Source organism: Neolamprologus brichardi, chromosome 18 (assembly GCF_056152115.1).
Source record: "Neolamprologus brichardi isolate AB-2024 chromosome 18, ASM5615211v1, whole genome shotgun sequence".
NCBI classification, from domain to species: domain Eukaryota; kingdom Metazoa; phylum Chordata; class Actinopteri; order Cichliformes; family Cichlidae; genus Neolamprologus; species Neolamprologus brichardi.
Genome location: NC_142121.1, coordinates 18,566,116 through 18,588,780, shown reverse-complemented (window position 1 = coordinate 18,588,780; position 22,665 = coordinate 18,566,116). Strand labels below are relative to the sequence as shown.

Here is a 22,665-nt window from a genome sequence, read left to right as displayed (position 1 = left end):
AGTATCGAATGACTTATCATTTCAGTTTAAACTGTAAGATACTTACCCTGTATTTCAGTGTACTTAGCATTGTCCAAAAAGAAACTCGATGTACAAAGGTGTGCAAGTGTATGAGATTGTTCAAAAAGGTTCTTGAAATTCTTTAACACTTCTTTTGCCTTATAATAAAATATCTCAAGGATTAAATGGTCTGGCCCACTTATGTCCCACACCATGTAAAATGAGTTTGACATCCCTCAAACACAGAGGAGCTCCATGACTCTGAATTTTAAAACTGTCATTTTAAAACTGTATATATACTGTATATTCTGTGTATTTATTATCTCACTACTATTGCCTGTTTATGCCCTGTCCTTATCTTCAACGTCATGCTGCTCTATTGTGTCTTAATTGCCCCTTGGGGATAAATAGTCTTTCTGATTCTGATCCCTGACCTACAGCAATGACAGTATAGTAAACTGAAACAAAACCAGAGCACATTAACGCATACAGAGAGTGCTCCAGCATATCCTTTGTAGACACACATTACTCTAGGTCACACTAGGTCGTGTTCCACATGTTGTGAAAATGCTAACAGGACCTCATCCACTTTCCCCGCCTTCTTGAGCTTGTAGGTCCAAGGCTTTTGAAGATGTTGCCTGTATTTACTACATTCTCTTGGAACGTGAACACAGCACAGCGGTTGCTGACGTTGGGCATGCGTACGAGGGAACTGTTATGTAGCACGCAAAACTGTATCACGTAGATGCCGGCTTATTACTTCCTCCATAACTACAGGCTGCTGCTCGGAGGAGACGTAGATCTCCGCGGATAATTCTTTCACTGGTGCTTCCAGCTAACGACACCTTAAAGCAGGTAAGAGGGAGCCCTCTTCAGTTCGGTGGAAGTGTCTTTATGTGCTTTTTAAAGTGTAGCTCATCTTAACTCTCGAGTTGTTGCTTTTCCACATTTTTCTCCCGCACCACACGGAAAGGCCTCGCAGCTGAATAAAAATTCTTCCCTTTCAAAATATATAATATTAAAATATAATACTACTTAAAAGTGTTGCGTCATATCAGGCACAGTTGTCTAATGTTAGGTCTGTGAAAGATAGGTCTAGTCCGTGCCCTTCATCTGTCATCTCTGAAGTTTTCATGTCCTGTTAATAGCGACTCTCGGACCTCCTTCGTGGGAACGACTTTTAAAGCCTGATTTTGGAAAACATGTTTGTGTGAGGCACAGCCTGATACTTCCTGACATGTTTCTCTATGCGTTTTATTGGTTTCTATCAGCACTGAATTAGCTTGCATCATGGGCGTAGATTTGGCGTGGACGGAGGGGACGTGTCCCCACCAATATCCAGCGATTATTGAATTGTCCCCATCAATAATTTGATCTCTTCGAGTAAAGAAAAACAAACCCGATAGTAAGAAAAAAAACGATCTGTCAGCGTCTTATTCAGCGAGCGGTGCAGAAAGAGTTAAATTACGTTCTCTACTGGAGTCCTACGTCATGTGACAAATATGGCCAATGTGATTGGCTGTGCCTTTCAGGGAGCTCTGTTTAGTTTCAGCAGCGGCAAACCTGCGCTGCGAGGAGGATGGCAGCAAAGAGGAAGAACCTGGATATAAAAAAGTATTTTTCAAAGAAACCTGTAAGTCACTTAAAGTCAAGTTCACTCACTAAATCTGTCCGTCACAATAACGTTACAGGCTATGCTAGGACATACATGCCAACCCTCCCGATTTTTCCGGGGAATCCCGAATTTCAGTGCCCCTCCCGAAAATCTCCCGGGGCGACCATTCTCCCCAATTTCTCCCGATTTTCCACCCGGACAACAAAACCTAAAACCATATTCCAGACTGGCCCAGCCAATTCCAGTTTCCAACAATGGCTACTAGTACTGCAGCTACTTAGTTTTAATATTACTCTTATTTCTCTTTCATGGTCGCAAAATAAACTTTTAACACATTTTCAGGCGAGAATGTAGCTGTGTAAACGTCAAATAACTATTGACGTTAAATAATAAATAACTAATAGCCTCTGAATTTGGACACCCCGGCCTGTTTCCGGTCGGACAATAATAACGGTGACATTTAACTTATTTTATCCGATAAATAAACACTGTAAGATTCAAGTTTTTTGTATATATATGTACATGTATACCCCCCCGCCCAGCCCCTTTGAATGTCTCCCTAATTCTGAGGTCTCAAGGTTGGCAAGTAGGTGCTAGGCTTGGCCCACATCAGTCTAAAATTGTATGTAACCATGAATAATGTGATGCCATGTCCACCAGGAGAGACTGGACAGTATAGATGTAAAACCAATATGCCAGCAGTTCATTTCAGCTAACGAGAGGAGCAGGCATGTGTTTGTTGTGTGGGGCATGTAGTCCATGTCTGTTGCTGTAACAGTAGTTCATGTTTAAAATAAAACATCCCAGCTCACTGATCTGATCGGGGCAATAGTGCCTAAAATGTTGCATAATGTTGCTAAGAGATCTTTTACTTTGTGGTAAACTTAGACGAGTAGTTTTATGGACAAAACCCACCAGGTCATTCAGTGTTCCCTTAGTGCTAATGTGTCAGAGATGTTGGTGTACTATAGCTGAAGTAATGTTGTTAAATCCTTAAAGTCATATTCTTTTATTGTCATGACTCTATTTTTATTTTTATATGATACCTGATTTATATGGAATATGGCTGAAGTAAACTAAAGTCTAAAATACTTAGTCAATCATTTGTTTAATAGTAATTTAACATTATATAATTCACATATAAAACTATGAATTGTAATTTTAAACGGTTTAAAAGCAGGTAGAATAGCATATGTAAGCAAGTATATTTCTCCTTTTATTAAGAAGCAAAAACAAAAAGGAAAAAATAAGAAACGGGGCAGGGGTCGATGGTTGAATCATCCGTCCCCACCAATGCCACAACCAAATCTACACCCTTGGCTTGCATGCTGTACTGCTACACGGCCAACAAACGTTTGAACTCAGTCGACCTCGTTCTTGTTTCAGGCGAGATGTCTTCTTATGAGGAGAGTGAGTCCAAATTCTGGCGAAAGGCAAAGGAGAATCCATTTGTCCCAGTCGGTGAGTACATATTATGACAAGGACAAATAAAATATGTGCTCACAAACACAAAAGTTTAAGTTTTGGGGTTTGAGTGAGTTTTCAGAGGATTTGTGGGATATGTTGCTGTCTTATTTTTGTTTTAATGACTTTTGCTTTTTGCAGGGATGGCTGGATTTGTTGCTATTGTTGGCTACAGGCTGATGAAAATGAAAAGTCGTGGAGATACAAAAATGTCGGTGCACCTGATTCACATGCGTGTAGCTGCCCAAGGCTTTGTGGTGGGAGCAATGACTGTTGGTGAGTCATCTTTCAGTTCTTACTGCCAAACTGCAACCACTTCTTTATTTTTGATTTGTGGTTTGAACCTGAAATTATAATACTATAAACACGGGTCATTTCCCATGCTTCTTTTGTTTTGTTGTTGTTTTCAGGTGTCCTGTTCTCCATGTACAGAGAGTACTTTGCAAAGCCTATTGAACAAGAACAGAAAGCAACCCAACCCAAGTGAACATGGCCTCTTGGACTCATATTTTATGTCCCTTAGTATTGCCTCATATTAAGGTGTGCACAAGATTTGTTTCACAGATGTCCTGACTTTTATATGCACATGTCTGCTGTAAATAGTTGAAACTATTTGATGACACTGTGCATAGTAGGAGTTGTACTGATCCCGTCAGATTTTTCTTGGTGTTATTATCCCTGATAGTTTGGGGGCATTACTGAAAGTTTATCTGCTCTTGCTGTGAGTGAAATATCTACAAAATATCAAAATGAAAATGTATAAACTTTGCTGAACGTGTGTGTTACTAAGTTGGGCCTGGATTAAAAATTAACCACCAAATGCTACATATTTATTTTTGTCTCGTATCAGCTAACCATCCCTGTTCATTTCCTGTACTAATACTGGGATGTTTGCCAGATTAAAATTGATTGCACCTGAGCTCATATATTTCTAAATGAGCATCCCAATGCATTTTGAGTATTTAAAGCCGTTCACAGCACTTGACTGTCACATGGAGCAGAGCCCTAAAGTAAAAAATAATGATAGTGATAAAATAACTGATACTGGTGGTGTTGAGCTATATTATCCTATAGAAAAAATCTATATAGCCATTATGTTGAAACTGTGTGGAGAAAAAGGCTTTAATTATGTAGCTTTTATGCAGTTTCATTGTAATGGTGAAATTCTTTTATTTATATTTTCACTTCAATTTAGCACTGGCTTCCGTGGAACATCTATACACTGTGTAGCAGCCTTGTGTTTAATTAGTTGCCTTGTGAAGTTATTCTCTAAGCTAAGTTGTACACAAGTACAGGATGTCATTTTAGTTTTTTTTTTTTTAGTTTTTTTTTTTTTTTTTTTAAGTGTTAAAGGTTTTTTGTGTATGGATTTTGGTACCTTGATGTGTTTTGACTGTTAAATGTTGTCTTTGTGCCATTATACTGTTGTTGATCACCCATCTTCTGGGTTGTGTAGTACACCTACAGCAGCTAAAACATTTACAGTTAACAGGAAAGGCTCAAAACACTGTAAACTAATGAACTCAGCAGCATGAAAGGACAGACTCTACAGTGATCATAAAGTTCTCCCCAAGTTTGAACCACAATATAACATTGCAGCTTTTTGTTGTTAGGGTCTTTTTTTTTTTTTTTTGAGCTTCTCACTGACGACACAGTTTCTAACAGGTAATCTTCTAACCCTTTCTAATTCTACCAAATAAAGCTTCTTTTCTTTGCTCAGTCATATGCTGTTTCTATTCACTTTCTTATCAGGGAATGGCTGGCATCATTTTAAGCTGGGAAAAATGCTTTATCACTGTGACTTTGGAAAGTGTGTAAACAGGCATTTCCTTGATATTCTACCTGACACGTGCCATGTATCGTGTTACATCCTGTACCGAAAAGAGCACGCCTATCAATGGCATGCGTAAACATGCACAGATCCTGCTGTTATCTTCATTTAGTTATCTTGCACAAAATTATGCAAAAACAGCATCAGTAAGAAAGGTGGTAGAGTAGAGTGGTGACCTCAAACAGACTCCACATCTGAATGTATGTGAAGTGACACAGAGTTAGGGTCCCGTGGCCCAAATCAGCCTGGCTCCAATCTGGACAAAGCTATCCAGTGGGATTCTAGAAAATGCCAAGGAGTGCATATATTTTGAACTACAGAAGTTTTAATGCTTTGCCTATTGTTACAGATCCACACCACCTAGTGTGATCCATAACATACCAAAGTACAATAACATTTTTTATGAGTTCATAAAAAGTTTATATAATAAATTTATAATTGCAACAAAGTCTGAGCAATAATCTACCAGAACCTTTTCTGTAACATTACATGTTTATAATGTAGTTTACTGGTCCAGCCCACTTCACATCAAAGTGGGCTGTATGCAGCCCACGATGTAAAATGAGTTTGACGTCCCTGCCATTTGGGAATCCCTGCCAAATGATCTCTACTAAAAACATGGACTGGATGTAAATACTGGAAATCTTCCAAATGGAAAAAACTAAATAAACATGTTCTTGTGTGTTACCTGTTTCAAATTGCAAAGTCACATCACATTTACCTCTAACAGTTCAACAAAAACTGCTTTGTATAGCAGCTCCGTTCATATATTCACACAGGATGTTGCCTAATGACGGCCTAAAGCAGTGGTCCACAGAGGCCCACTGGTGTATGAGGAATGTCCGAATGGGGGAGGTGGGTGGGTTTGTGCAAGCTACAGGTCTACATTATAATTATTAATTGACAAAATCAGTTCTTTGTATGCAACAATTTCCCCCCCAAAACTCTAAACTACCGCTAATACCAGAAGGAACCCAGGGGGTGTTATGAAATGACATATCAAACAGCAGTAAGGATAGCAAATGATTAATGAAACGCTTTCTGTGTGGAGCAAACCACAACTAACTACCAGGGCAGATGACCCCACCGCCTTAAAAAAATAACATAGCTATGGTAATAACGTATCAGTTTTATGGAGATGAAGCAGGATTGAGCGTAGTGCAATACAAACATACAAGAGCAACTCTGGCTGTTATTAAAGCTACATTTACAAAACATGTTGATAATAATAACAATTTAAAAAAATACTATAACGTGCCTGGCTATACTGTATGCTGACAGGCCATGGAAAATTATGAAATGCTGATGATCCAAAGGTAATCTTGTACACTGGATGAAACTTTTCACTGGCTGTCCAATTCTCTTGGTGATTGGTAGTTCCCTGCTCTCTTGGTGGGCAAGCTGCTGTTAGGGAACAAACAGCAGACCAAGAACACTCTCAGTCATGGATTGGCCTCCCCAGAGGGCGGTGCTCAACACTAATGAAGCAATGCAAGAAAACGGAGCAAAAGCCAGCCAACATTCACAAGGGTTGTGAAGAAGAAGCCTGGAGACCTTTTCCCAAAGACTACTTAAAGAAATGACAAGAAAGCTTGCCTAAGAGAGTCATTTAGGGATGTTTGCCACATTCACATTGTTTGCACCTGAGCCCATTTATTATTAAATGGGCATCCCAGAACATTTGGAACATTTGAGGAAGCTTTTCACAACATTTAGCTTTGTAGATTGAGTAGAGCTCTAAAATAACTGGCACTAGTGGCCTAATATTAACCCGAAGGAGACATTTATAAAGTCGTTACAGTAAACTGAAACTGGAAAAGAATTTGAGATGTAATTCTGTAGCCTTTGTGTAATTTAATTATAATGAACTCTCTTTTTAATTTTTTTCAATGATTTTAATTTTGTTATTTGTGCTACTTTGATATTATATATATACTTTGTAGTAGCCACAAAAATGTTGTTTAACCTGTTTTGTGCTTTAATTGATGCTTTGTTAAGCTATTCCGAATATGTCATTTCTGGTCTTCTAGTTTTTCCATTTCTATCAAATAAATCTTTTCAACTCTATTAACTGATACACTATTGTATTATTTGTATTCATTTTTCCTCTAAATGGGGAATTAACTGCATCATTTTGAGGTATGAAAATGCTTTGTCACTGTGACTATGGGGCTGCTGTGAAAATAGGCATTTCCAAGATATCATATAAAGTCTACGTGTATATATTATCATGCTTCTTTACAACTACATGAATGTACTATTGCTGTGTGATTTACTACTATTACTGAAGGTTACTCTCCATACCAATACCAACTAGATTTTTTAATCTTAATATAAAATGAGTAACAGTATGGTGGATATTAGGTAAGGCTGCGCTTTTGTGTACAAAACCCCCTCAATACTGTGTTGTATACTCTGACTGCTGTCAGGATGAAGGACCTATGATAGCGCTCAGTCCTACATTGTAGCTTTAACAGTCTACTGCTGAAGGAGCTGCTCAGGGTGAGAGTTGTTGTCCATAATGGACATTAGCTTGGCTAACATCCTCCTCTCATCCACCTCTTCTATGGAGTCAAAGTGTCATAAAAGGTCCTTGTAATGTTCTGCACCTCTCAAAAGGCTTCAGCTGACCAGCAGATGAAGACAACTTTGGCCCTTCCTGTACACAGGATAAGAGTTATGACCACTCCAGTTTACTGTTAAGATTTGTACGTATCTATCACTTCCAAAACTATCCAATCCGTGGATGTTACAGTTACAGGCCTACATTATCACTGCAATATACAGCTAAGCAAAAAGTTATGCCTTTTTGCTTAGCTGTATAGCAACATGAAACAACAGCAAGGATAGGAAGGGGCCTGCCAATTCAAATATGTGGAGCTAACTGCTGTGCTGACCTCTTGTGACTAAAGGAGTAGCTCAAAGTAGCTTTGATCTGATTGATCTGATCGCATGCTTAAACACCATAGAAGAGTACCTCTGGCTGTGATTAAAACCACATTTACAAAAGATCTTAATTAAAATTAGTTAAAAACACTATACTGTGATGTATGGTGACATAACATGAAACAAATTGAGCCTATCCAAGCTGTCTAAGGGCAAGAGCTGGGGTACACCCTGGACAGATCTAATGTGAAATATATTAAACTAACTAACTAACTAAATTAAAATTTCCAATTACATTTTTTGTAGTGGTGAACAATCTACAATCCACCGGAGGGAGCTGCAGTACAAGTAGCCTCCTTATTTCCCACTACACTGGAAAATAAAAACAAAAGAGCAAAAACAATGGAAGTTTCGCAAAACCTAGACTATATTGAACGAATACTAGCACAGTGCCCAATAAGTTAAGAAGCACTGCAGATGCAGACGGTGCTTTTATTTGTCAGTGCAGTTAAAAAAATGAAGTGAATACATTTGTGCCATAGAAAGTCAGACTTTAAATTAAAGGTGACATATCCGGGGCACCATAAAAAAAAAAACATGTTTTAGCCTTTAAAAGCGTCCCCTGGTCTCTATGACTACATTTCTGCTCCCGCGAGATGTTGTTTTAAGCTGAGCTGAGTCCCCGGACGGCAGTTGCTATGGATACAGGAGTTGTCTTCACCTGTGGTGAAGTTTAAAACCAATTTGTTTACACGGACCCGACTAATTAACAGGTGAGAAATTTTCTCTTCAACTTAATCCCTCTTAAAGGGAACTTTTCGCTTAGGCTCAGAGAATAGTCTTTCGGTACGTACGTACGGTTTACGTACTGTAAACGTCGACTACAGACATCGTATTAAGGGCATTCTCTCTGGATTCATGGTTTGTTTATCATATCACGTCTTGCCTGACTTAGCTTCTCTGTGAAACAATAACGAAGGCACGGATCATTCTAAAGAACTTTGCTTTTACCTGTGTCAGATAAGAAGCGCAACACGACATAATAGTTTAAGCCTCAGCATTGATTCGATTATAATATCAACCTTTAACTTTCCAATGCCATAAATCAGAGATCATGGAGTCTGAGGATCAGCTGAACGAACTGCGGCTTCAGTTTCAAGCACTGCAAAAACAGCAGGAAAAAAGGAAACAGGAGAGGAAAAAGGAGAAACAGCCAGACAAGCTCAATGACAGTGGCGCTCAGGATGATTTGGATCTGTCTAACCAAGGTGTTCAGGCAAGCTGTGATGCTCCCCAAAACAGGTGAGACTTAAACTGCGAAATTAAATGTTTTTCAAGGTATTTTCCATAAATGTTGCTACATAAACCGCTATGAAGGAATATATATTCAAGACTGTAAATCTTTGTCACCTGCATGCAGTCATGTGAAAAACTAAGTGGCTTGCAGCAATAACTTCGAGTAATCATTTTCTGTATGTTGAATTTTGGCTCACTCTTCCATACAACAGTGCTTTTGTTCTTTGAGGTTTGCAGGGTAGGTCCCATGGCCTGATAAGTCAGGCTGAGGTCTGGACTTTGACTTGACAATTGCAACACATTCTTTTGTTGTTGTTCAGTCAGATTTGCTGCTGTGGTTGAGATCATTGCCCTGTCATTGCATGACCAAATTTCAACCAAGTTTTAGTTTTCAGACAGATGTTCTCACATTTGACTCTAGAATACTTTGGTACTGTATACAGAGAAGCTGATAGTTACTCAGTGACTGCAAAGCGCCCAGGTCCTGTGGCTGCAAAACAAGTCCAAATCACCACCCCTTCACCACAATGTCTAACAGTTGGTATGAGGCGTTTTTGTGCTGATATGCTGTGTTTGGTTTTCACCAAACATGTTGCTGTGCATTATGGTCAAACACATCCACTTTGGTGGACATTGTTCCAGAAGTTTTGTGGTTTGTTGAGATTCAACTCTGCAATGCCATGCCATGTTCTTTTTAGAGAGAAAAGGCTTTCTCTTGGCCTTTCCAAACAAGCCATACTTGTTCAGTCTTTTTCTAATTGCATTGTCATGAACTTCAACATTTAACATGCCAAGTGAGGCATGTAGATTCTGAGCGTTGCTAAGCTTGTCCTTGGGGTGAATTTGCTGGGACACCCACTTTTTGGAAGATTGTGGCACCTGAATGGTCCGGACCAGTAAACTGCCAAAATTTCTGCTTTTCATGGCGCTCACACTTTCTGATGATCAGTTAATTGGACATGGCTGCCACTAACCCATTTAAAGGTAACCACTAAGGGTGGACTCAATTGTTCACAGCACTGCATAGAATCCCACGAAAACTGTCATTTTCACATGGTTGTAAATAACCATTCTGTCATGTTACATTCATCCTTGTTCATTTTGTTTTCCATAGGCTGTTGCACATTCAGAATAAGGCCCTCCTTGACCAACTGAGAGAGCTAAAGGATGAAAATGGTCGGCTCTTCAAACTTCTGAGTGAGAAGGATTTTGAAATTAAGCACCTGAAGAGGAAAAGAGACGAAGAAAGACTGGCTTTAGCAGGTATAATGTAAATTGTTTTACTCTTTTTTTTTTTCTTTTTTTTTTTTGCATTGAGATGTTACAGACATGTGACAGCTTCTTCCTGCTTCATCTACTCATCTGTTTAGGTACTTCAGGCTTGGCAGGAGCTGTAGCTGCCACCAAGATTGTTGAGCTATCCAAGAAGAATAGAGAACTAACTGCTGAAATTGAGCAAGAGAAGATTAAATGTAAGCAAAACGGCAACAGAATCAAAGAGCTTGAGAGAGAGGTAAAGTTTTGCTTTATGTGTATCATTTGAAATAATTTGATGCATGAAAATTTGTCCTTCTCAGAAAAACTGTTGTGACTTTCTGTAGCTGCAGGCCATGCTGGTACATGGTGTACCTGGGCAAAAAGTCGATTCAAAGTCACCAGTTAAGATCTCATCTGAAGAATGTGAGGTAAGGAATAATAACAAAAGGAACATTTTTCTGTAGGGTCCTAACTAAAATAATGGCATCACTGAAAGGATCATTTATGACTTGTTTCTGAAAGCAGGAAAGTGCACTGGTTAAATCTCTGCAGGAAAAATTAGCAACTACCCAACTGAAGGTGACCGAGTACCGCAACCAGGTGCAGTCTGCCAAGCAAGAGTTGAAAATGGCACAGAAGGTAGGAGACTTACTTTATTTTCTGTCTTATATGCAATCACTCAAGAAGAATATTTTATATCTGACTGATTTTTCACAAGTGACTTATAGATTCTAAAATATGAACTACTTCAGGTTCTGATTAGTGAGATTGGAGAGGAGGTCAACCTTCAGCAATTACTAAGCTGCCCTGGGAGCTTTAGAGGTCGAGCACAGCAGATACTGGCTCTGCAGACAAGGGTAGGTTCAAAATTGAAGTTTGATTTTACATAAATGTATTTTAAAGTTAGAACATTATAGCCAACAAAGTCCTTTTTAAAATAGTGAGTTCACAGGAAAGCATAAAAAAAAACCCTGAAATTGAACTGATGATGAACAAAACTTGAACAACAGGTACGAGAGCTTGAGCAGCAGCTGAACAAATCAACACAACAAAGGCAGTCAAGTGTTCTGAGTGGAGAGGAAGAGTTTCTGGGCATGGGTTTTCTTCAGAAAACTCCTCGTCAGGAAAGAAATGTCAACTACATCCGCACTATCGAGAAAGAGAAGAGGGTAGCCCTTGAGGTATGTATAGCCACAACCGCAGAGGCCTGCAGACCAACCATCAATTGCTTGGCGAAAGTGTTTTGTTTTTTTTTTTTTGTTTTTTTTTTACCAATGCCAGCCACTTATTAAATGAAAATTTGAATTTCAGAGATATATCAAAAGTTCTTATTTCAAACTGACTATGAGAAATGGGTCCATGCATTTATATTAAGCAGGTTAAACCACTGTATTACTGTAAGAGAGTCCTTACACATATGCTGCAAGTTCAACATTTTATTAGCACTCAAGGACCGAAGTCACAACAGTGGCTCCAAGTTCAATGCAGAATTACATTTAAAACCCTTCTATTAGTTCATAAACCTCTCAATGGCTTGGCACCCCCAGTACATCTCTGACTTGCACTGCGCAGCCTCTTTAACCCAATTAGACCTCTCAGGTCAGCAGGTGCAGATCTTTTAGCTATTCCCAAAATTAGATTTAAGTGTGCTCAGGTGCTTCAGTTACTGTGGTCCTGTTGTTTGGAACAAGCATCCCACTGACTTGAGGTCAATTACAACTGTGTCTACATGCAAAAACAGACTCAAATCATGTTATCCTCACAGGCTTACAGTTAATAATTGTGTGTGTGTGTGTGTTGACTTGTATTTTATGTCTCTGTGTTTTTATTCACCTTGAGCCAGTGCAAACCTACATATGTTTTTCTGATTTCATTTCTTATGTTAAGAACACAGACTTTACATGTAATCAAAAAAAGAAACTGCCATTTAGTGGCTGCTGGAAGTCACGTGCATGTTGGATTGCGAGAGGGTTGTTGACTGGTGTCTCTGTCTGTTTAACTGGGACTTGGGCAATGATTTTAAATGAACATAGACATTACATTGTTAATGTGCTAAGGCCCTTCTCTCCTTCCACAACTGTGTAGAAGCTCTCAGTGGATTATGAGGCGCTCTTGAAAGAACACAAAGATGTGAAGCAAAAGCTGGAAGCCTCTAAAGCCAGGAACAAAACTCTATCTGCTGAAGTCAAAACTCTGAAGCATCAAATATCAACGCTGATGGAGAAGGGGAAACACGATGATGACTTCGTGGCTGCTTTGATGGTAAGAAATTAGACTGGAGACAAATATCTGGTTAGACTCGTATAGATTCTACCTTTTAATAAATGTGTATATATTAATAAGAAAGTAGGTATTGTAAGACTTTAAATAAGGTATCTCATGCATGATTACACCATTAATAGTTTTGTTAAATACCATGGCAGTTAGTACCAATTTCACTTGACATTTATGAGTTGAAGTCAACATACTGCAAAGCAGAGGATATCCTGTGATGTGTCCATGCTTTACTATTACTGTTCCTATAAAGTTTGTATATCTTTTCTACCTCTGGCAGAAGCAGCAGGCCCAGATGCAGATGGTATTAAAACAACTCAGCCAAAAGCAAAACGTACAGAGCAAGGTGATGCAGCAGAGTGTAGGACAACAGCTGAGCAACATACCTTCAGAGCACAGTGCTATCATCCAGAGATTTAAAGAGATACTTGCTGAGAAAGATGCCATTATCAAAAAACTACAGAAAAAACAGCAATTCTCTGATAAGGTAATCAAGAAATAATTACCAGGGTTTTTCTTTGTTTTTTTGTTTTTTTTGTGCATTCTCCGAAATTCAGCATGAGATGTCTGTCCAGCAATTAAACGTGTGTTTATAGGTGTTGAAGAACGATGATGTGCACAGACAGCCCAGCATCAGGATAACAAACTGTACTTCTGCTGTTTCCCCAGAAGAGGGAGACATTACCAAAAGAATTCCATCTTCAGGGTACTTGTGCTGGTTTAATATCTGATAATCATTAAAATATGCTTATTGTTAGTTTAGCTGTGGGATATGGATCCATTGCACGTGGTGAGAAATAAAATATTTAAGCAAAAAATTACTTTAGTAAAATTAAGCTGGGAACCTTTTTTTTAGGTTTGAGAAAGAATTATGACGTGTTGAGTAAGAACTGTTTTAGCTTCATACAACTTTGAGAAACCCTGATTTACCTCTTCAGGACAGATAATTTTTGTTCATCTCGTCTTCTGTTTTGCACTTGAAACCAGCCTCTGAGGCTAAGTGTCACACGTAGCACTGATATCTCTCGTCTTGTCTAGAAACATAAGGCTAAATAATTACCTAAGGTTAACGTTGGGGTGCACTGTTATCGGCGTATTGATGACTGTGATGTTAAACACTTCTGTATTCCTGTGGGATTTCTGTTTACCGCCTTCAAATGTTTTGTTTTTCAGTTCAATTTCTAAATTTGGTCACAAACTGGTGCTGCCAGCTGTGGGAAGTGGCATAGAATTCACGTAAGTTTAATGTGTACCATGTCTGCTCTGTACTGACATGGGCATCACTATGAAATTAGTAAACAAAATTCCTGACTGTGACATGAGCACAGTGATAACCCAAGTCCTCTTTGTGGAGAAGGACTAACAAGCTTGAGAGGTCTGTAGAATATACTGCAGATGTTCTTTTGTAGTTGTTGTTTTGTTTTGTTTTTCCAATCTATCGCTCACAGTGTAATTCTGTCAGTGGGACAGGGTTGTGAAATGCACATCTTTGTGTAAAAGTATAGATCAAAAAAATACCACTTCACCTGAAGGCTTAAAACAGTTTTGATTGATTCCTCCAAAATACCCAGACAAAAAAAATAGATAAAAACATCGAGCAAGCAGCACAGGTCACAAAATGTCTCCAAAAGCGAGATTGTTTTCATTTTCTTACAGAGGATCCAGATTGCTGTAGCTAACAGCTCTCCAGCTTGATCTGGAACGGCATCTTTATGCCACTGCTGCTGGCTTTCTTACTCGTCGAAGATGGTGATGAAGGAGTGCTTTATTGGTGAAAAAAGGCCACTTGAGTCGATACCCATGCGCTGGTTGTTGGGGGTTTTTTTGCCAAATGAAGTGGTCGGATAATTCACACAAATGTTCTTTCTTCACATTTCAAGTTTGCACGTTTGCGTACTGCACAAAGCTAAAGTAGCCACTTTTATTTTCTTGTCAGTGTAAAAATTAAATGCTATAATGCTGCACAACTAAAATGTTAAATCAGTTTGTATATTTCCATCCCAAGATTACAAACACAGGGAGGCTATTTCTGTTGGTGTTTGTTCATTTTATTTATGCAGTGCACACCACAGTAATGACTGTGGTGTCGACTAATGAGAGCGTGGTGGTTTATTTTACAGTTTTAACGTCAGAAATTTAATGGTGCAAAAATGAAACTTTTATATAAAATTACACATATTTATCAAGCTAATAGCTTGTCTGGGTAAGTATAATCTATATTTGTCACTCCAAAGCTGTGTCTATTAAGAAGAATTCCGTTGCATTAACTCTAATGCAATCCAACATTTGTCTGAATCTTCTAGAGAGAAAGTGATGAGCCACACATGTTTGGAGGCACAAGCACCAAGAGGAGCACCGCAGGCCAGTGATCCTGGAGGAGTTTGAGAGGCCAAAATTAGATTAAAGTAAACACTGTGCATGCAGTATGGCTAGGACTGATATGTCAAGGTTCAGTGACAGCATGATGTGACAATATCAGGATTTTCTTCTTCTTCTCTTTTTTTTTTTTTTTCTTTTCAATTTCCCCCTTATCTTTCTTGCTCGTGGCTATCACAGCTCTGTCGGCAGGAGCAGAGTCCCTGAGCACCATGGAGTTTCTGAGCAACAGGAACTGTCCACAGACAAACCTGAACAGACTGTCCAACATTCCAGCATTTGTAAACACTTTATTTCTTTGACAACACTGCCTTAAACTGGTTCTGGTTCAGGAGTTTTCTTTCTCCAACCATAAGATTTAACCAGACGACAGAAATAATGATGTGCGGCGGTAGACACGCTGCAGACAGCAGTGCTCATTCTGCCCGTCACATCGAGGTTGCACGGAGATGTTCATGTTGTTCTTGTATGTTGTCTCTTGGCTGGTCATTCAGCTGGAGGAAACGCGGGCGCTGAGGGCATCCCTAAAGAGCACTCTCCACCATGACCTGCAGCTTTCAGTGACGTGATGAGACAAGTCAGGCATGTTTTCCTGGAGGCTCTGTGACAGCACAGACAAGACACTAACCAGGGGAACTGGCTGGTCCCTGCTCAGCCTCACTTCCAGCTGAGCCCTACCTTCTCCTGTCACATGTGACAAAACAACAGCCTGCAGGAGAAAGAAAAAAAAAACTCTCCTCTTCAGCCACACAAACATTATATGCATCTCTGACTTTCTCTCCATTTGAGTCCCCGAAAGACAGTTTGCAACGTAAGGTCGGGTGACCTCGGTTTAACGACTTAAGTACCTTGAGTAAAATAGCTTTCAACTTAACCCTGATGGCATCAGACAAGTGTCCCGGGTGATTGCAGGAGCGGTCGGTGCTGATAAGACGTCTCCCCGTGGTTTTACATCTCGTCTGCTCGCTGTTTTATAAATGTCACTGTCACATTTTATTAAATATATGTTTGTCTTTCCTCGGTTGGTAACCTTAAATGCATTACAGGTATCGAGACCAATGCTGTCTGTTTTCAAAGTAAATATTTTCTGTAAACCAAAGAAACATCCAAATTAATCAGTGAAAAGGAACCGAACCCTCAACAAATATTTTCAATACATTGTTTACCTTCATGGCGATGACTTTGGTTGATTTTTTTCTTTCTTTTTTTAAGGTTTTTTTTGGCTCCATACAGTTGTAAATAAATGTGCGACAGGCCAGGCTAAATAGTAATCACCACAGTTAAGTTCCCAAATCGTTTCAATATTCCTATTAAATATTAACACTAATCATTTCTGACTTGAAACCAGTTTTGTGGGAATAGTGGTTGAAAATAACTGCAAACTCAAGCTGCACAAACTCCCACTGTAGTCCTCTATACATTCCCCAGAGCAGGTCACACATGTACAGTATATGGCTCTTAATCCAAAGGTTGTCTGGATATGCCCAGTGGGAGTGGCCCTTACATTCATACTAACATCCGAGTTATTTTCTTCCGATGTAGCCAAAAGGGTTTCAGCAGAACATCCCCCCCCTTTCCTCCCTCTCCACATCACGCTTAATTTAAAACCATGGCTGAGTTAGTGTGCTGCTTCAAATACCGCACTATGTCTTCCAGGACCCTGTGGGAGATTGGCAGGTCCCCATTGGACTGAGCGAGAAAGTGCCACAAGACAAAAATATCAGAGTTTGGACATGATGAAGAAAGCCTTTATGCTCAGAGTAACAAAAAACAGCTTGTGTTTGAATACCTCCTGGATGGAAGGTGAGGCGCTCTTTAATGCAACAGAGTGAGACGTGTCACCGTAAGAGCAAGATGAGAGACGAGCAGATGAAGATTGCCAGATACGTATCAAGTGAGGAAATGTGCGTCAGAAAGGGTGTTGATGGAGCAAATGCTTGTCACGGTCCCTAACTGCGTCTGATTGCCAGGAAAGCGTTCAACTTCATGTGGTTTTTTTGGGGGGTCATTTTCGAACTTTGCCACAAAACTGTACTTTATATGAAGCCAACGTTTGAGCATTTTCTCAAACCTGTAATCGTATATAATTTTAACGCAGTGCATGACTGCAAGAGGGACATCATTTCCATCCTTTTTCAGTGAGCTTTTCTTTTTCAGACATGTTATACTGAAGTTTCAGTTGACCTAATATCAGGGATTAATGTGACTGCTCATGTTGACTTCAGTTATTTAAGAGTGTCATCACTTTCAAATAAATTACACCTTGCCAGACAATTTTATTATTGTTTTATGTAGCTGTATTACGCAGAAAGGTGTAGATTTATTCCAAAATGCCCAATAACCCACCAAACCAAACACAAACTTATGTAAACACAGCATACGTAAACAGCCTCACCTATTTGTCATTCCAAGTTTGAATGACTCCTTTCTCCATCCTTCTCCTCAGAGGTATTCCCTCGTTCTGGACCAATGCTTCCTGCAGACCATTGACTGCATCCAGAAACTAAAGTAAATAGTGCAGCTGTGAACGCAGAGGTTAAAGTTAGCCATCAGTATATGAGGGATCTGTGAACTTTGCTCAGGCCAGAAAACGGTTTGGACCTCTATGCGTCCATTCATCTCCCAGTCCCTCTCATTTACATGTAATGGAAAGAAAATAAACAGCAGGGTCCTAATGTGCTCATTTACAGTAAGTAGAATTAAAGTAATGAGTTTTTATCTTTTCCAGGTGCCGGTGAGGGAGGGGGTAAAAATCAAAATGTACGGGGTGAGTTAACGACACTGAAACTGATTTTAAAAATCAGGTGCGGAGGTGTTCACTACAGGCTCGTGAGCAGATCACCTCAGCATGATACTCATCTGTGCCTCTTGCACCCATATTTCAAACTTTTTGAGTCTTTTTTTTGTTCATTTTCTAAACTCCTTCCTTTGCTTACACTTCGTTTATGTACAGTGCAGTGAGTCAATACTGCGTGAGCCCTGTAGTAATTTCAGTTTGCTCAGATATGTTTAAATACAAGTAGCATCACTAGATGGCAGTGTGGTCAGTTAAGTACAGTACTTGATGGCGACTCCTATGTTTTGATCTGAAGCCAAAAATTAAATGGATCCTGCAGGATTTATGTGACACTAACAGCAAATATGTGCATTATCAGTTCATAGAGCAGAGTTTAATTGCCGTTATTGGGACACAGTTGTCATTTAATCATTGATTTTTCCAGCTTTTGGAGTTGATAAAAAGAATGAACACAGTTATAATACAGAATTATTAATACTGGAGACTAAACCAACTGTGATGTTTTGGTTGAGATACTTGAGAGGACAACACAGTGATTCTGGATCGGGGGACTGCTTACAAAAATGCTGTCTTATGAAAAAATGTAGCTCTTCACAATCTGTGCTCAAAGTGCTCTGTCATTGAAGGCTGCGTTCCCCCCCTCCCCAGTCGCTTTAGTAACCCAGTGTTGTCCTCGACTCATGGCTCTTCTACATCTAATCCTCCCGGCAATTTTCTCACTCTAAATTGAATTTCTCACCATGTTGTATCAAACTTGGAAATAATCAATTTCTTCTGGAACCACTCCACCTTATATCCGATGATGGTCATGGGGAATAAAAAAGGGATAAAAAAGCTTCTTGGTTTCATTCAGTATTATTTGCCCAACTGCTTTTGAACACGCTTGTTTCGTCATATGTATGCATCACCACTGGTGCAGATATCCTTTATATTCCTGCAAGCAGACTTTCCGCCTGATTGCAGCTGCGTGGCAGGAGGTCCTTTAACAAGCAAAAATTGTTTAATAAGTCCCTTAACGAATGCTTCCATGTTAGAGTTGACATTTTGCTCACAGATATGATCACGGTTAATGAGATCTGCAGCCTTCTGGAGATGTGTGCGAGAGCATCACTGATAACAAGGGTGTGATATTTTTTTCTAGTTTTACCTTTGTCTGAACATTTTAAAGAAAGAGAAGAGAGATGGAAATAATTGGGGGAGACAAAGGGGAATGACACACCAGCTGAGATGCTGTGAAGCCCCAGGAGGCCAGTTGCTCACAGAAATGCTGTCTGTGTATGTTTTCTGAATATAAATGTATGAATATTTGTTTTGACACAACGGTCACATCCACTAATTAACACTTAACAGGTCCTCAAGGTGTCTGTGCAAAATCATATACTGTAGCATTATGTAGGCGTGTAAGGGTGGAAAGTGGTTGAATATTCTCAGGCAAGACAACAGATACTCTCTAACTCTTTTCAGCTAATCATTCTGATTATGACTTCATATTGAATTAGTAAAACACCACCCTGTGTGTTGTACTACTAACAGTTGCTTTATTTTAAAAAGCTGACACTTTTTAAGAAACCTGATACATAATAAATACATAAATATATATATATATATATATATATATATATATATATATATATATACATATATATATGTGTGTGTGTGTCTGTGTGTGTCTGTGTGTGTTTTACCATTGTTGTTTTCTACTACCATAGCATAATGTCTCTGGGCATGTTTCCTCTTTTGCACTGAATCTAGTTCAGCACATAGCCATTGGATGAAAATGTCAAACATTTTGGGAGACCTTTTGACTCCCTGCATAATAATCAGATGAGCCATTTGACCTTTTCTGAGGCATGAACATGCAACAAGTCATTATTATCATGTTTTTGACCAACACGAAGAAAGCAAAAACAAATCAACGTCAAACAGTAAATAAAATGGGCAAGTGAATTAATTTTGGTGAAAATATCTGTTTGTCTTCTGCAGCTTATCTGGGTCGCAGGGGCAGTTTAAGCTGAAATTCCCAGACCTCCTTCTCCCCAGCCACTTCTTCCAGCTCTTCTTGGAGGACGCAGAGGACAGCTGAGAGATATAATTTCTTCTGGGTCTGCCCTGGGTCGCATCCCAGTTGAGCATGCCTGAACTGCACTGACTCAATGTGGTGGAGATGTGGCTCTATTCTGAGCCCCTCCCAAATGATCGAGCCCCTTACCCTAAAAGAGAGCCCAGCCACCCTTGGACGAAGCTCATTTCCGCCACTTGTGTCTATGATCTAATTGTTTGTTCAGTACTCACAGCTTGTGCTGCCATAAATTTCCTTACCAAACTTATGGCCGCATCCCCATTACTACAGATACTGCACCAATCCATCTGCCAGGCTTCCTTTCCCTCCCTCACTTGTGAACAATGCCCCTGGAGTGGATGCTGTGCCTCTGAGGTGGATACAGAAACTGTGACAAAGGACAGTCCTGGATCCTGAGTCCAACACCCACTGGGAACCAGCATGACTTCTTGCTGGGAATGCAAACTAAAATCTCACAACAGTTGTACAGGGACCAAATAGCCCATAACAAAGGGCCTGACACTCCATACTTCCAAAGTACCCCCTACAGGATATATCCTTCAGGTCACCCCAAAGGGTCAAATGCTCTCTCCAAGTCCACATAGCACATATAAACTGATTTGTCAAATTTTCACACAGCCCTGCATATCCTCAAGAGGATAAAGAGCTGGTCCAGTGTTTTCCAGAAGGAAAACCACATTGTTCCTCCTCAGTCCACAGTTTAATAACCAGTGAACTCTCTTCTCCAGTACTCTGACATAGACCCTCCCAGGGGGCCACAGAGTGTAATTCCCTTTAAGTTGGAAGTGACACTGCTCCCTTTTTTAAAAAGGGAGGACCTTCATCTCAAATTTGTCAATCAGTCCAGGACTTCCATATGAGGCATGTAGAACAAGACAGTTCAACAAGAGCCTTAAAGGTACATTAAGTCATTTTTTAAAGTTATTTAACAGAAAAAAATAATATTGTACTCATGAATATACATTTATTACTGTGTAATTGCATCTTCCAACATATGATCCATTCCTATAAACTTAAAATTAACACATTTTTTTAAAAAAAAAGGAGAGGACGCCGGTTTGTGGAAGCTACCATGTAACTTTGCTATCTTGAATACGGTGGCTGAGATGGACATCGCTGTTCTGCCTTATCACAGTCTATGACCAGCCAGTTACGTAGGATGTCTTATAAGTTACTTTTAATTTCATGATCACAAATAGCTTTTTAAAATACTATATGACCATTTAACATTTGTGAGTGTATCTTTTCATCATTTCTTTGTGATCATGTCTTTCTCCTCCTCCACCACTGCTCTCTTTTCTCCCGTATTTCCATGTCTTCATGTTCTTCTTTCTCACCTCAAACCTCAAGCCCACCTCAAGCAATACTACTGTTATCTTTAGTCACAAATGGCAGCGCATTCAACAATTTTTTAGCACTTTGTTAAACTTCAGAAATAATTAGGCAAGAAACACTTCTAACAAGCACCATTGCACTACTTTAACACGTATGTATCACCCGTGATTTTGCCACTTTTGCAGGAAGAATAATACACATCTTTGAAGGAATTTATAGTTCTCTTGGAAGTACAAAAAGTAAGCAAGTGTGCCAGCCACCACGGCTATATAGATGGCAATATTGTACTGTTGAGCAGTTTCCTTTTCCTTCCCTTTGTTTTCTTATTTTTGCAATTCATGCTCACATATATCGACACTAACAGTGTTATCTCTAAACACAGATTAAGTGACGTGCAAGAAAATCACTTAGAATAGATGCACCATGGTAGAGTTAATCCAAGAAGCCAAAAGATCCCTGAAAGCAACAAAACCAAGAAAATGATGTTTTAATCATTGCATTGAAATGAAATAGCATGTGTATATTATCATAAATTAATTAGCTTGTGACTTTGTTTTCTACCATTGTCTGTGAATTTTAACCTGTGGGATTTTTTTGTGTTTGTTGCAGGTAAGTTCATTTCCTTACACTTTTCCATGATTCATTTGATAAGAGGGACCACAGGAAGTCTCATCTAATGCATTTGGCACCAGTGTATCAATATTCATTAGAGAAAACAAAGCGATATGTTGTTGTATAAATATTTTTGCTCACCATCAATTATATATATATATATATATATATATATATATATATATATATTCTGTGAGGGGAACACAATTTCAAAGACTTCTTTTAAACTGCCTGTGAAATAACATTTTTTGACGAATAGCAATTTCATGGCAAAAATAAAAAACAACAACAAAAAAGAAGCTTTGTGCAAGCATATTGCATTAAACAACAAGAAAGGCTCTTTCATACGCCAGTGGTTGGACCTAACAGATCCTACACTGGTATAGTGATTACATCCTACACCTCTGTCAGAAAGCCAATCACAGGGAGCTATTTCTGACTAATTCTGCATGCAGATAAGGGTTCTCATTATCACCGAAACCCCCTCAGGGTGGGGCTTCTGCCTTCTAAAGTAGTGTACTTTTCTCAGTGATTTTGATCAGGGAAGTCAGATTCAAGTGTGATGGAGGAACAGAAGTGTGTGTTCACCCATCAGTTTAAATAATACACGATGTCCCTGTTTCTTTGGTGATTACAGGGACAATTCAGACTGTTTTCAGCTATAAAGAAAACATTCAAAGACAAGGTACTTTGTCACTGTTAATTAAAGACTTACTCAGGAATGTGAAAAAGGCCGGATGGCAAAAATGGAGCTATAATGACACTGAATCCACTTTGACTAATGACATTTCATGTCAAAGGGCCTATTAGACGTGCCCCGAGACATCAGTATGATACTCGAA

The 22,665-nt window shown here is 39.3% G+C and overlaps 2 protein-coding genes across 4 annotated transcripts; both read left to right on the top strand.

The window, feature by feature from the left end:
• The first annotated feature begins 690 nt into the window (after positions 1–690).
• higd1a (HIG1 hypoxia inducible domain family, member 1A) lies at positions 691–4,800 on the top strand. Its single transcript, XM_006792091.3, has 4 exons — positions 691–855; positions 3,002–3,076; positions 3,221–3,355; positions 3,490–4,800. The coding sequence occupies exons 2-4, from the start codon at positions 3,007–3,009 to the stop codon at positions 3,564–3,566; spliced, it is 282 nt and encodes a 93-aa protein (XP_006792154.1). The 5' UTR covers positions 691–855; positions 3,002–3,006; the 3' UTR covers positions 3,567–4,800.
• Positions 4,801–8,479: 3,679 nt separating this feature from the next.
• On the top strand, positions 8,480–16,619 carry ccdc13 (coiled-coil domain containing 13). 3 transcript variants are annotated; one of them, XM_087832316.1, is made up of 14 exons: positions 8,480–8,569; positions 8,906–9,098; positions 10,207–10,355; positions 10,463–10,605; positions 10,694–10,777; positions 10,872–10,988; positions 11,102–11,206; positions 11,360–11,530; positions 12,435–12,611; positions 12,904–13,110; positions 13,220–13,329; positions 13,797–13,859; positions 14,927–15,028; positions 15,180–16,619. In XM_087832316.1, the coding sequence occupies exons 2-13, from the start codon at positions 8,911–8,913 to the stop codon at positions 15,006–15,008; spliced, it is 1,596 nt and encodes a 531-aa protein (XP_087688442.1). In that variant the 5' UTR covers positions 8,480–8,569; positions 8,906–8,910; the 3' UTR covers positions 15,009–15,028; positions 15,180–16,619. The 3 variants fall into 3 exon arrangements, with proteins under 3 accessions (XP_087688442.1, XP_006792157.3, XP_087688441.1); XM_006792094.3 differs by having other exon boundaries at positions 10,875–10,988; positions 14,927–16,619; XM_087832315.1 differs by having other exon boundaries at positions 14,927–16,619.
• The last annotated feature ends 6,046 nt before the right edge of the window (positions 16,620–22,665 follow it).

Bases quoted from the DNA above. Each gene is read 5' to 3' on its own strand.
- higd1a (XM_006792091.3), top strand. From the start codon at position 3,007: ATGTCTTCTTATGAGGAGAGTGAGTCCAAATTCTGGCGAAAGGCAAAG. The intron at 3,077-3,220 runs GTGAGTACATAT...TGCTTTTTGCAG, and splicing joins GAATCCATTTGTCCCAGTCG to GGATGGCTGGATTTGTTGCT. The intron at 3,356-3,489 runs GTGAGTCATCTT...TGTTGTTTTCAG, and splicing joins GGTGGGAGCAATGACTGTTG to GTGTCCTGTTCTCCATGTAC.
- ccdc13 (XM_087832316.1), top strand. From the start codon at position 8,911: ATGGAGTCTGAGGATCAGCTGAACGAACTGCGGCTTCAGTTTCAAGCA. The intron at 12,612-12,903 runs GTAAGAAATTAG...TACCTCTGGCAG, and splicing joins ACTTCGTGGCTGCTTTGATG to AAGCAGCAGGCCCAGATGCA. The intron at 13,330-13,796 runs GTACTTGTGCTG...TTTGTTTTTCAG, and splicing joins AAAAGAATTCCATCTTCAGG to TTCAATTTCTAAATTTGGTC.